Below are 15,149 nucleotides of genomic sequence, written 5' to 3'. Positions count from 1 at the left end.
TGGCATGTCCAAAGTTAGCCTTTAGGAGTGCAGTCAGTGCATGTAAATATGTGTGAAATTAGTTGAAGCTCCATATGCATGAGAGTGGGTTTTGTAAATTTTTGGTGTCACCATCACTTATCACATTGATACATGATATCCCTCTGCTAAGGAACTAAGGATAATTCAAGAGTCAAGTCAATTGGCTTAGTTATGTCTCCAATATCCCAACTTTTTACTTAAAAACTTGATCACATAAATGGTATAATAAAGTTATCATTATGGTGGTTGCCTTAAGGATAGAAGTCAAATTATTTTTGTTATCCCAAATTTTATGGGGAGCACATAAATTTTGGGATGTTTTCTTCTCAATTATGAACCACAATAACAATACCCAAATGAAAATAATAATAATAACAAGTAAGAACCACAACGGAAGATCCAAGTAAAAAATTAGAATTTATCGCACAAGTGTGCTATAGCACCAAGATAAAAGAAGGCAAGAATTTAAAGACTTAGATGAATGGTTAAACAATGGAAGGCAGATACTACTCATGATACATGACAAAAAAAATGAACAATTTGTTATGAAATACTAATGGCATGAGGTACTTTAGTTTCACAATCATCCTCCTCCAGTATCCTTTAAATTAACATATTTTTATATTAAAAATTCATCTCTTTTATTAAAAATAAATGATGAATTAAAAAAATTTCAAAATGCGAAGGAAGAAGCTACATAGAATAATTTAGTAAATAATTTGCTGGTGATAGAATGGGGTGAGTGATGGTCCTGGGTGGTCAGGAAATAGACAATAATTGGGGTGGACTAGATACGCTAGATGGAGATGGGTTAAAATGTTTGACTCATTTGAGATACATCATTTTTAAAATATTTTTTTCTCTTTTAAAAGAGGCACCGAAAGAACAAATATTTTACTACTATGTAGTTTAAGGAAACCAATTAAAGTTAAAATGTTAAACACACCTTAGTTTATATGAATTTTGAAAGAAAAAGATAAAATCATAAACACAAATCAGTAATATTGGGGGGTCCCGTCCATACATTCACTTAGAGCGCTCTAAAAATAGAGACCAGTACGGTAGATGGAGATGGGTTAATGACTCTCTTTTTTCTTTTCTTTTTTTCTGATGAAAGGATTAATGACTTGGGACACCTTGCAATTTGCATGGCATTCATAAGGATAATGTAATATTTTTAGAGTTGTAACTATGTGGAGTGGCATGTCCAAAGTTAGCCTTTGAATGTGTAAAATTAGTTGAAGCTCCATATGCATGAGTGTGGGTTTTGTAAATTATTGTGTTTGATTAAAAGTTAATGTGTTTTATCGAGTTATTAATTGATAGTATTGTGAGTTTTGTTCTCCTAAACAAGTGATTGATTGCATTATTGTATGATTTAATTATTAACATTTGTAATATCCAGGGATGTAACCTGAACTTTTACTTGACGGGGGCCGAGAAGTTCTGAATTACAGGAGAATATTATTCAAAAATACAAAATTCTATCACCTCAACCAAATTTTAACGTTTGACATGATTCGTCGTGATGTGCTTTCTAGAAATTTTAATTTCGCAATATTTCATTAACAGTCTTGGATTTTTGTAAACTGCTCCACCTATTTTGTGATGAGATTGTCCTCTCACCTTCATATCTGAACCATTTTTTGAATAATTTGATTGAATTAGAAAGAATGAGGGAAAGAGAATGTACACGCCCAAGGGGCAAAAAGGCGAGAGGGTCGCCAATAGGACAAAAGGAAGAAACTAAAAGAGCAGAAAAGAAATAGACTTTTCTTTATGCCCAAAAGACGCGGCCATTAAAGTAATAACATTACTCACGGCGTGAAGAAAAATCAAAAGAAGAATTGGAACTGATTCCTAAGAATTCTATCACACTAAAATAAAGAGGGCAACCATGTTAAGTGAAGGCAAGAATTTAAAGACTTCCATTAAACGGTTATTCAATGGAAGACATGTATGTACTCATGAACTAATATCCTTTACATTAATTAACATATTTTTATTCCTAAAAATACCATTTCTTCAATTGGAAGTTGTAACAATTCTTTTTCCCGTATCGTGTAGATATGTAATAGAACCCACCCCTTGAGTGTTTATCACCATCCATACCGTCCGATAGTATGTTATGAAAAAAAAAAATCATACAACCAACCTCCATAAGTTGTGAACTCAGACTAAGGTTGTAAATTGTATAACCCTTTTCGCCATAAGGTTATCCAACAAAAATGTCAGGTTTCTATCTGTTTGTCAAAGTACGAATGCTATGAGTGAAGCATAGACAACCAATCACGGGGTCGTATTGATAATTCTAGGGTGAATTATATAAAATCTCCCGAGGAGCTTTGTCAGAAAGAATCAGGAGAAAGCATTTTGTTGTGAGGAGATTTGGATTGCATTAATTTCGTTTTTTTTATGAAATGCATTAATTTCGTTACTGTTTAAACAAATAAATTTTGACACTGATCTTAACCACAACCGCCACATCAGCTGGGTAAGTTTTTTTGTCAAAATCTTTTGTAATTTTAGCATTTCCCATAAATAAAAGGAAAAATGATAAGAGGACAGAAAAGAAAAAAAAAAAAAGCGGAATAAAAACTATATAGTTGGTCCACCCGAGAGTAGAGACCCGGCCGAGACACTGAGTTAAGGTTTGGTCGAGAATCTCGGAGGTCTTGATCGAGACCTAGACCGAGAAACCAAAATGAGGTCTTCCAAGCTTGACATGGGAGGATCATACTACACTGTTAAATTCGACCACGGGTTATATCAAACTGATAGTGAGGATCATACTACACTGTTAAATTCGACCACCCATTATATCAAAATGATAGTTTCACCCGTAAATACACCAACATCAACAATTATAGCAACCACTATTAAATTTTTTGACATCTAATTTAAAATCAATTAGTAATTATCATAGTTGACCCAAATATTATTTTCTTGGTTATTAGAATAGTCTATCTATGTGAGACTATTCAGATACAAACAGAGAAGACTTCTTGATACTGATTGGCAGGTTCACTACTTACATCACATAGGAAGTTGCAACAGAGTGATAGACCAAATAATCCATTAAGATATCTAATAGAGAAGAAGGATGTCATTCATATTATAAATTAAGAGACCAGACAATTGATCAATCTCTTCTCTTCAGTTCTGAAGAAGTCCTACTGATTTGAAGTACTCCACTGACTGATCATACATTTCTTCGATCTCGTATTTGAAGCTGAACCCTTCTCTAATAAGTTTGTCTGATGAAAACCTCAGCTTAGGCTCCGCAAGAACATCTTCAAAACTGCAAAAATATAGCACAGTAAACTTCAATCGTTTCTCGAGAGTATTAGAAGTGATATATTGATTGAAGAACTCAAATTCTAGTAAAGAAACTTCAAATGATATATATACATGAACTCTTCTTACTCGGTAGGAACGTTGTACTGTGGGTATCGATTGTTCAAAAACTTGGCAAGCTCGGGAAGACTAGTACTGGCGTTACAGCAGATATATCGACCAGAAGCCGATTCGCTCTCAGCTAGAAATATATGAGCATTAACAACATCCTCTACATGTGTTAGAGATGTTGAACCTGATAGTATCTGCCTCCCTTTCATGGTGTTGATTAGTTCATTGTTCCCTGCACTCAAATGCAGATAACAAACTAGGGTGTTACATTTAAAATAATCAAAAAGCAGATGCGGGGCTAAACTAAAAAACACTTAAACAAGAAAGCAACACTTCTTTGCTACTTTCTTGATGTGGGACTACACGAAAAGCAGATCTCACACTTAACACCAAAAATATTTCTTTAGGGGCCATTCCACTTTATTAAGTTGTGGCTTAAAATTTTCATCGGTGCATATAAAACTTTCTAGTAACACCATTTTCTTTGGTTTCGAGACTCTCTGTACCTTAAGAACATCTCCAATTATGTGGATCTCTAAATGGTCTCTTTCCTATTTGGTCCTTTAGAGATACTCTATTGCAAAGCCTTCTCCAATGCAACACTCAAGAAAAACTCTAAAAACCTATATTTTGGTGTAAAATTACTTGATTAGCTTATGTAGCACTTAGAGAAACTCAAGAGGACACATCATTTTAGAGATTCATATTGAGTTTTGCACTGAAGATTGATTTTAAAGAAAAACTCTAAAAATTCCTACGTGGCACTCTAAGATTTAGAGTTTGAGTGTTGCATTGGAGATGCTAAACTCTAATGTTATCACCAAAACAAGTTATAAAGCTAAATTTGGTCAGTGTTGTTGGACTTCATTTTACCTGTTAGTAGTGACATTCCAAGAAAGAAACTAGAGGGGATACATGGAGCTGGAGATGGGCCCATAACTAGACAAGGGATAACAGTTATAAGGTCAATATTGTTTTCCTCGGCAAATTCCCAAGCCGCTTTTTCCGCGAGTGTTTTTGACACTGGATACCCCTGTAAACAGATCACTTAATTTTATATAAATGTAGGAAATGCGATGATTATTGGCTATTTAATCAGAATTCGAAAAAAAACATAGAAGTCTTTGTTGGGATCCCTCCTTAGAATAAATGGACCCATAGTTGAATAGGATTTCCTCTTATTTCTTTTTTGGGGTGAAATAGGTTTCCTTTTTGAAGGCTAATAAAGAATCCTATTTTTATTTGAATACCTCCCTATTTATCACTATAAAAAGGGAATTAAAGAAAAGAAATTATTCATACTTTAAGTCAAGAGAATATCTTCTCAGATCATATCCTCTTTTGTTAGAGAGATCAGAGAGATAAGAGAAAAAGATAGAGAATCCTCCCAGATCATATCCTCTCAGATTAGACAGAGATTAGAGAGATGAGACAGAGAGAGAGAAAGAGAGAAAGATATTTCTGAAGTGGTTCTTTTAAAAGAGATTGAAAGAGAAGAATATTGGTTTGAAGAAAAGAAAATTATTAATCTTGTAAAGCAATTTAGTTTGTTTTAAACTTCTTCAAGTTTTGTGGTGATCTAGGGAGTAAGAGATTTCTATTTCCCCTTTCTTGTTCAGTTTATCCACCATAGTTTTGGTGAAGAATTGTTATTCGAGAGTGTTTCTACACATCTTGAAGAATTGGTTAATCTCCTATTGCTTTAGGGAAGAATTGTGTAACCCATAATTTCATCATAGTGGAAGATTTCTGGACTAGGTCTCGTGATTTTTTACCTTCTATCTTGAAAGGGCTTTTGCCACGTTAAAAAATTTTGGTGTCTCTACTTTTACTTTCACATCTTTTATCTTCATATTCTTAAACATGTTATTTAAGTGTTTTTTTTTTCTTAATAGTCTTAAAACTGATCGTTTCTTATAGCTGTTATATATAGTAGATTTCAGCAGCACCCTCTACAAATTTTGGGTATCTATGGCTTAAGCATGTAATGGCATGCCACACCAAATAGATAAGTTGGATCTAATACTCTGATCAACTAAATTAATTGATTGATTGATGAGTCCTTTACCCAACCAAGTGGTTTTGTAGAAGTCAAGAGATCGACGTCCGACCAACATCCTTCCTCCATCACATGACCCTTCCCCTGCTCATTATTCATGGATACAGCAGCAGCCGAAGACGTTAAAACCACACGCTTTACTGAATTTGATTTCAAACAGGCTTTCAGTATATCAACTGTCCCTTTAATAGCTGGTTTTATCATATCGACCTATAATAAAATTAACATTATCTCATAACTAATCAAATGAAAATAATCGAACCTTGAGAAATATGTCTGACTAGTCTTCTTGTTTTATTGAGTTGTTGTTATTACCTCAGGATCTTCCGAATAGAAAGTCATAGGTGTCGCGACATGGAAGACAATATCGCAGCCAGCAACAGCATCGTCGAAGCTCCCCTCATCGGTTAAATCTGCTCGAAATATTTTCACATCTCCTTGATCTTGTAGGTTTAATAGATGACCTACCTTTTTCTCGTCCTCTGAAACAAAATAAATAGAACCTTAATTAAGCAATTAGCTTGTTATACTGCTATTAATTTGTTTAGACATAAAGATTGTTTTCTCTTTGATATGAAATCAAAGTTGTGGGTATTTTGTTGTTGTGTACATTTAGTATCTAAATAGACTAATCCAATCCGATCCAAACGGATTTGAATGGTTTGGAGACCGATCCTATGGTGTTTCGGATTGGTTCAGATGTTAAAAAAAGTCAAAACCGAGTGGTTTGGATCAGTTTATGGATTTGGTCAACGGATAACTGAACAAAGCGAACCAAACCATTTATTATTATTTTTATATATATAATATATAAATATATATATGATGGCAATAGTGGATGGCTCGGATTCAATAGTTAACTTAGTTCCATGTTTGTTGATATTGTAGCTTAATGCATGTGTAACAGAAAGTAAATGGCGCGGAGAATTGACGAGGAAGGAAACGGCGCAGGGGAATCGAAAAAGTTTTGTTTTGAACCTTTTTTTTGTTAATTTGACTCTCTAAGTTTATCGTATTTCTTATATTCCTTGAGTGTTGAGCACCTATGTTAGATTAATCATGCAATGTAGACTTAATTGTTTGTTACACGATACTAATTTTCAGCATGTCTAAATATAATTGTAGCAGCTTCTTAAGTCGAAAATGCGATTTATGGTAAAATGTCACAATGGTGTAGTTATTCAACCGATCCAAACCATTCATGCATAGTTTGGATTGGTAACCGAAGCAAACCATGAATGGATTGGTTCGGATTGAGATTTGAAAAAATCAAACCCTTTGGTTTGGACTTTGGATTGGCCAAAAAAGTCAGTTATCCACCCGATGTTCACCCCTAGTATTTTGTCCATCATTAAGAACTTTTGACAATCAAAAGCAGTCGACAGTTAGTTGTACCAAGGGGTGGGAATTGGTCCGGACGGGCGGGAAACAAACACTAACTCAACCGGTCCGGCAGAACTGACACAAGTCCTAAGTGTCCACTCGGACATCCGGACAAAACGGGCGGACATTTCGGATTTTCTCCAACAAAATGCCCGTCTGTGACCGTTTTGATAGTCGTGCAAACCGGGGATCGGTCGGTCGGACACCGATCACTAATGAACAAATAAACAAAATAGTCGAAATTGTAAATGTTTAGTAGCTAAATACAATCTTCTAAACCTCACTTTACAATTCCAAAAAGTAAATGAGTTCAAAATCACAAGATAAGCATTTGAGATTTCTCATGGATTATGATCGGTTCTTTGCTTCTTCTCATGGATTACGATCGGTTTATTGTGGATTCTAGGGTTATTGATGAGATATTAAGATTTTGGAGGAGAGAGACTAGAGAAGTAGAACAACGAAGACAAGATTAAGAAAAGTGATTTATAGGGTTATTTATTTTTACTCTTTTTTTTTTACTCTTGAAATCTAATGGTTGTAGCTAACTCTACAAATCTAAAGATTTAAAATCAATCATTTAGGCAGGCGGGTATAACGAGTAAGATAAACAGACGGGTATGGACGGGTTCGGGTGGGCGGACTATATAAGCGGGCGGACTTGGTCGGACCACCGGGTAAGGACCAATGCCCGCGTCTGTCCGCTTAAGCTCTTTCAGTCGAGCAGGTACAGACCGATTCGGGGATCAAACGGTCACAGACCCTTCGGACTCGAACGATCGTGGGCAGGTTCTGGATTTCCGGGCCAAAACCCCACTCCTAGTTGTACCTAGGGTGCCTCTATAGGCGTCCCACCATTTTGCTCAGATCCGTCTTCACTCTTGACACTCTCGGTGGGCCTTGGAGTGGCCGAATTCCATCTTGTTCGAGCCACACACAGACTAGACTGATGGAGGAAGATTTTTCAGGAGATCTTCCAAGAATCTTGGATTTCATAAAATCTAGTTATTTTATAATTTCCTATTTTTACCAGTGGAGATTTATTATTTTTAGTAGTTTGTATTTTAGGAAACTTTCATAATTTTTAGATTCTAGTATTTTAATTAATTAGAAGTTGTTATTAGAATTTGATTAGGTTCAGGAAACTATTAACTTATTTATTAGAAGTTGTTCTTTAGAGTTTGTTTAGGTTTAAGACACCCCTACTGCTATATAAAGGGGATTTAGTAGTTGTTTAGTTTATCAAGTTATATTAATAAAAGTAATTCTCTAGTTTAATCTTGTTAGTATTGGGTCTGTAAATCTTAGACAGAGATCTAAAGGTTTTTTCTGAGTTTTAAAATTTTTTGACGGAGATCTAAAGATTTTTCTGAGTTTTAGAATTAGACTTTCGTCTAAAACTTTTAAGACTCAGAAAACACTTTTAGATCTCCGTCTAAGACTTATAGACCCAAAACTAACAAGATTAAACTAAAGAATTAATTTTATTGATACAACTTGATGAACTAAACAACTACTAAATCCCCTTTATATAACATTATGGGTTTCATAAATCTAAACAGACTCTAATAAACTTCTAATAAATAAAATACTAGTTTTCCAAACCTAATCAAGTTCTAATAACAAATTCTAATTAAATAAAATACTAGAATCTAAAACTAAGAAAGTTTCTTGTGAGAATAGTCTCACGTGGGAGAATGGGTAACTAGCAACCAAGAATATAAATTATAGGTCCTCTCCACTCATTGCCAATTGGTTTTGAGTTGGATGACCACAAACTTAACATGGTATCAGAGCTAGGCCCACACGTGATAGGCTTAAAAGCCACACGTGCTTCACGTCACCCATAAAGAAAAAAATACACGTGTTAGGCTCAAAGAACGCCACACGTGAGGGGGCGTGTGAGAATAGTCCCACGTGGGAGAATGGATAACTAGCAACCAAGAATATAAAGTATAGGTCCTCTCCACTCATTGCCAATTGATTTTGAGTTGGATGACCACAAACTTAACATTTCTCAAAATATAAAACCACTAAAAATAATAAATCTCTACTAATAAAAATAGAAAATTATAAAATAATTAGATTTTATGAAATCCAATATTCTTGGAAGGTATTCTGAAAAATCTCCATGCATCATAGACCCAGTCCGAAAGGCCTCGTACGGCTCTGGCCCATGGGCGCACAAAAAGGAAAACGGGTCAAGAGTAATTTGAGGGACACCTACGAATGCTTTTCTTTTTCTAAGTATGATCTATGACTATTGAGATATGGAAGATATATTGGATATGGTGACTACTAATATACAAGATATGGAAGATATCGAAAGATACAAAATATATGAGACGGATCGAGTTATTGAGTTATGTAACCGATCAACCCCACATACAATTGTATGTGGTGATTATTATTAATGAAAGTATTTCTCCGTGGATGTGTAGGTCTTGAGTATCCGACCAAGATATATGAAGATCAGAAGATATATTCATTTATTCAAGATATCTCTTATATTGTATTCTTTCCTAAGTTTAGTTAGGAAACTTAGGAAACTAGATAACCCAAATCACTCTATAAATATGAGTTGGGTTACAAAGTTTAAGTTATCAAGTTATGTAACCGATCATCCCACATACAATTGTATGTGGTGATTACTAATAAAGAGTTATTTCTCCGTAGATGTAGGTTTTGAATATCTGACCGAACCACGTAAAATATTGTGTCATTATTTTATGTTTATCTATCCGATTATATATAAATCGTGACTTTATCATATCTCCGATTATTATATACTCGTGAATTTAACAATGACGTTGAGATATGTCTATAGATTTTTTTTTCCTAAGTATGATCTATGAAGTTGAGATATATCTTTGACCACGATATGCCTAAAAAGAAACAATTTAAACCTGGATTTCTGGTGGTGGCATTAACAGCATACCCCTTTGATACCAACTTTTCAACAAGTAGTGCTGCTATATATCCGGTGGCACCGGTCACGCAAGCAGTTTTCTTGGTCTTGCCGGAGGCCATCAAGCAAAAAATGATCTAAAAAGTTTGAAGATGAAGATGATGAGGATGGGAAAGGCTTCCTCACTCTCTACCTATTTATATTCTCCCACCACCCATGTTAAATACAGTTTGAATTACTCATTCACTCACGTTAGGGTAGTTAGTTTAGGTTTTACAAGTCCAACAACTTCCTTCAATAAAAAAAAAAAAAGTCAACAACTACTTACTTCTAATTGAAAATTCACATCTAGGAGTTTGTTGCCACCATATTTGCTAGGGGTGTCAACGGGTCAGTTCCGGTATTTAACTATCCAGAACCAAAAAATCTATAAATTGTAACGGTTTCGACTTTTGACGATTCCGGTACCGGTACCTCAATCAAAAGATCCAGAACCGGAACCTTTAAAATTCTTGGGTACCCATCGGGTATCGGGTACCCATTGGGTTTCACAAGAGTATATGAAATATTTCTTAAAGTAAAAGAATTTGCATCAATCTAGTGAAAAGAAATATCATAAACGACATAAATCCTTAAATAAGCAAATCTCCCGGGTACAATAGTTGATGAGTATAAGAGATTAAAGATTAGGGGAATCAAGAAAAAAGAAATGAACCTTTACGTTATATTAACTCACTCACCTTTATGTTTTATAAATTAGCTTTCAACCAAGGAAAAGAGGATTTGAGAAATTTCACAACTTGGTGAGTTGGTAACTTGTTGAGAAAAACCCTGACGTAATACGATATAATTTAGGGTAGTTTTTCGTATTATTTCGGGTACCCAACGGATATACCCGATAAGTACCCGCCTCCTAATCGGGTATACCCATTTAAGACCCGATTTCCTTAATGGATCTAAAACCTATACCCAGAACCTACCCATTAAAACTCGGGGTCGGTTCAGTTCTCGAGTAAATGGCCCCTAGTATTTACCTTAGGAAGCACGTTTTTTCCAAGATGGGGTTGTCCGTACAATAGTTGAGAAATCCGAGAATAGAAAGTTCTACCTAATCCACCAATTTTATAACTCTCATGTTATTTTTACTTTTCGTGTTATTTTAACTTGAAAAAATGCATGATGTAGGCCTTGATAGAAAAAAAAAAGACCCACTAAAAAATAATAATGCAAAAAATATCTATTTTGTGAATATTTTTCAAAATGTTGACGACTTATATAATTATGTCGTTAACAATAATTTCATTTTTGCCCTCATATGTTGATAACATATATAAATATGTAGTTATAAACTGTTGACGACATATGTGATTGTGTTGTTATAAAATGTTGACAACATGTGTAATAATATCATGACTTGTTATAAAATGTTGACAACATATATAATTATGGTGTTAACAACATATATAATGCATTAGCCAAAATATTATTTGTCCGTTAATGGGTGTGTCAAATGCAAAGGATAATATGCATAACATTTTAATTTTTGTAAAGGACAAATAAAAAATGCATTAGTCTAAACGTTTCTGTCGAAAGTAAAACAAAAAGTGTGGAACTATTTTTTTCTTCACAAGACAAATCGACAAAGACTTTAGCCAAAATGTTAGTGTCATGTTGTGTATGTCAAATGCAAAAGACAAAATGCGAAACATTTTTGCAAAACAAGTTTGAGCAAAAACAAAATTGTTCAGAAATTTACAAAATTGTCAAGAGCAAACTAAGATTTGGTCAGAAATTTCCAAAAATATTTTTTAACGTCGAATTGGGCGAAATTTTTTATTTTGGGAGTAAAATTGTATTTTTACAAAATTGGCTTTTTTACAATTTTATTAAGCTTTGGGCCTAATTTTCTATTATCCCTCAAATTTTGGGTTTTATAATTATCATTTTTCATTGACAAAGACTCTCTTTCCCACGATTGCAGGTGTTTTGTTTTATTGAGGACTAGGGTATGTCTCGGGTCTTAGGGCACGAACAGTTGTACCAATCAAATTTGACTACTTTCTATATTCTACTGTTATATAGTGGATGCCCTAATTTTTTGGTATTCTACTTATTGTTTATTTTGTTTTGTTTTCTATTTTCTTAAATTAGTTATTTTATTAAGAGAGTTCGAGAGTTTTCGATTTTTTTTTCGATTTTTGTTGTATTTTACTTATTCAGAAAAATAAATAAATAATGATACAATAAGAATTTCACCTCTTTGTAACACCTTGTATAGAAAAGACGTCGAAAGAAACCAATTTTAAATAAATTGTCCAAATGAAATAACCTTCAAATATTCATAGCTGTCAAATACATTCGGGCAGGGACATAACCAAATTTTTGTTAGGAGCGGCCGAACTATTCTAGTCAAAATTTTTAATTTTCTCCAAATCATTCTAGTCATAAACTAGATAAAGTTATAAAGATTAAACACAAATAAAAATAACGTCGGTCTACCACGCGTGATAGCTTTCTCGTAATATATCGAAATGGAACACGTCACTATTTCAAATGATGGATTTTGTGCGAAATTTTTGAAGAACTTCTTTTTCAATGTACACAATCAAAGAATTTGAGAGAAACACATCATCCATTTGTCGTAAAACCTGTTTTAATTATGCGCATAGAGGAGAAAGATCGTTCATACGAATATAGGCTAACCTTTTTCGACACCACTTTTGGATCGTCATTAAAGGCTAACCTTTTTCGAAAGTAAGACAAAAGCAGACTAATAAAATAAGGACTAATTTTTTTCGACGTCACTTTAAATCGTCATTAATAATTCGATTATTCTCGCTAGCCATTCGAATCGTTATAGATTATACTTTTAAAAACAAAATTTTTTGGCATTAAATTGATGTTTCTCATCAAAATAAACAAATTATTTAGTAGTTTTTAACTGCAAATAAGAGAGAGACAAAGAGGAAAAGAAACGCACATGTAGAGAGGGGGATTGAGTGATAGATAGAGAGATCCATGTTAAAGCATTATACCTCAACAGAAAAAAAAAAAAAAAAAAAAAAAAAATTAAAGCATTATAATAATGGTAGGGGTTTCGGGGAATAATGAAAAATCTATAGGGAATAAAGACTTAGTCAGTCGTGATTGACTTGGAGGGCATATTTGTTTTTTGACCCAAAAATGACCTAACTTGTCTCTTGTCCCCTAATCTTCATCTTCCTCAAATCTCATCGACTCATCCCACCACAAATTTCCGCTACTAACAAATCCGGACACCAAAGATTCTGGCCACCACCTTCTTCTCTTTCTCTCCCTTCTTCTTCCTCCTTTTTCTCTTTCTTTCTCTCTCTAAAGTCTATTCCTTCAACTCAGATCTGAGTTGAAGAAGATAATGATGGGGAAACCATGATTGTCCAACTAATAACTTCTTCAATATTGATACAATCCACATGAGTGATGATAATCCCTACGTTAAATTGATAGAATTCAAAACGAGCATTCTGATCTTGAGGAGGGGATTAGACGTCAAGGTAACTTGTATTCTATTTTCTTCCTGCATGACCACTATGGCCATCCAACAAATAGAAAACCCTCTGTAAATCGATATCACTTTTCCTCAAATTAATTCTGAATTTAGCCTCAATCCATGGGACTTCATGAAACAACCCTTATTCCCTAAGTTCTTGCCGCTGAATTACAAAAGGAATTCATAATGTTGCGCTTTGTTGTTCCACTCAAAGAAAGCAAACTGCCTGGTTTTCATAATCCTTGAGTAGTGGTTGCTATTTTATTTGTACACCCTTGGGTAGGTATAGATGCCTAGATATTTTCCAGGCTTGATTAATGTGCACTAAAGATATCTCTTAGGTGAGAATCACTGAACAGGATAATCTAGACAAGGTGGTGGCCGGAATTTGTAGTGATCGGAGTGGTTGGTGGCAGGAGACAAGTTAGTTAATTTTTTTGATCAAAAAACAAATATGCCCCCTAGGTCAATCATGGTTGACTAAGTCTTCATTCCCTAGAGATTTTTCTTTATTCCCCAAAGCCGCGGCTATAATAATATAGGATTCAGGCGGTAGAAATTAGGGTAACTTTAGAAGTGGGTATCGTGGGTTGTGGATGACTAGACTTAGGCCCTGTTTGATAGCCATTTTTCTAGGAAAAATGGAAACACTTTCTCTTAAATAGTACTTTTTCCCATGTTTGATTAGTAATTTGGAGAAAAGGAAAAGTCTAGTCACGTGACTGTTTTTTCCCCCACTTTCTCCAAAAAGAGAGAAAACATTGACCCACCTTTTATTGAGTAAAAGTTTTCTCCAGAGACAACCGGTCAAAATATCATCAGGGGCTGCCCAGACCCAAAATAACAGTTAGTTACAAGCACCTCAAATATAACCTAAGAAAATCTAACGCCCAACCAAACTCAGTTGAACCTACCTAACCTACCCTAGCAGTTTTATATTGTTGCAAGCAACAGTTCTTTGTTTGGAAGGGTAACGTTTATAGGGCCCACAAAAGAATCTTTTTTTTTTTTTGATGAGATGCCCACAAAAGAATCTAAATAACCAAGTTTAACCTTGACCCCCTATTTCTACCAAAAAAAAAATACGCAGATTCCTATACTTTCTAACTCTATACACCACCTAAAAGTTTAAAAACCTTAGAGTATCTATTTTGATAAAGGCCAGCGTTTTGGGGAAAGCTAAATAGTTTCCGGGGTGTGAAGACTTGATCAAATTTGTTTGACAATTTTATTTAGGGGGAAAGCAAAATAGCTTCTCCACCTCACCTCTCTCTCTCTCCACCTCACTTCTCCCTCTCCACCTCATCGTCTTCTCCGTCGTAGGACGCCGGCCGGAAAATTTCCCGGTCAGCGACCTTCAAACATATATTTTTTTTTTATCTGTCCCTCTAAAAAAAAAATTTTTTTTCAAAAAAAAAAACAAAAATCTCTCCACTCTCTCTAGATCTGGTGAACCAGATCTGGTGATCCGGTTCACCAGATCTAGGTTTGTTCGCAGACCTCTAATGGCCTGTTCGCAGACCTTCATGGAGGTCTGCGAACAGACCTTTAATGGACTGTTCGCAGACCTTCATGAAGGTCTGCGAACAGGCCATTAAAGGTCTGTTCGCAGACCAGATCTGGTTCACCAGATCTAGAGAGAGAGATTATTTTTTATTTTATTTTTTTTATTATTATTTTATTTTTACGTTGAAGGTCGCCGGCCGGAAAAGAGGTGAGGTGGGGAGAGAGAGGTGAGGTGGAGAGAGAGTGAGGTGAGATGGAGTGTTTTGTTTTTATTTCCCCGAAAAATTTCTAAAATTTTACATATTCCCTTTAAAATTTCACACCCCGAAAACTAT

The 15,149-nt window shown here is 34.6% G+C and overlaps 1 protein-coding gene across 1 annotated transcript; it reads right to left on the bottom strand.

Annotated features, from left to right (window-relative positions):
• Window positions 1-3,164: 3,164 nt before the first annotated feature.
• LOC147536137 (anthocyanidin reductase ((2S)-flavan-3-ol-forming)-like) lies at window positions 3,165-9,901 on the bottom strand. Its single transcript, XM_086640197.1, has 6 exons — window positions 9,778-9,901; window positions 5,804-5,970; window positions 5,498-5,698; window positions 4,303-4,462; window positions 3,448-3,661; window positions 3,165-3,322 (listed from the first exon to the last, which is right to left on the bottom strand). The coding sequence occupies exons 1-6, from the start codon at window positions 9,899-9,901 to the stop codon at window positions 3,178-3,180; spliced, it is 1,011 nt and encodes a 336-aa protein (XP_086496323.1). The 3' UTR covers window positions 3,165-3,177.
• Between the last annotated feature and the right edge of the window lie 5,248 nt (window positions 9,902-15,149).

The sequence above is a fragment of the Eschscholzia californica genome, unplaced genomic scaffold, assembly GCF_041429995.1.
Source record: "Eschscholzia californica isolate CP2 unplaced genomic scaffold, dmEscCali1.0.p SCAF_5, whole genome shotgun sequence".
NCBI lineage: Eukaryota > Viridiplantae > Streptophyta > Magnoliopsida > Ranunculales > Papaveraceae > Eschscholzia > Eschscholzia californica.
Note: the sequence above shows the minus strand (reverse complement) of the source record. Positions and strands in the feature narration are given on the sequence as shown.

What these genes read in the sequence shown, in the direction of transcription:
- LOC147536137 (XM_086640197.1), bottom strand. Translation starts at nt 9,901, where the DNA reads ATGGCCTCCGGCAAGACCAAGAAAACTGCTTGCGTGACCGGTGCCACC. An exon ending in TGCCACCACCAGAAATCCAG is followed by an intron (nt 5,971 to 9,777) that starts GTTTAAATTGTT and finishes ATTTTGTTTCAG; the next exon opens with AGGACGAGAAAAAGGTAGGT. An exon ending in CAGTACAACGTTCCTACCGA is followed by an intron (nt 3,323 to 3,447) that starts GTAAGAAGAGTT and finishes ATATTTTTGCAG; the next exon opens with TTTTGAAGATGTTCTTGCGG.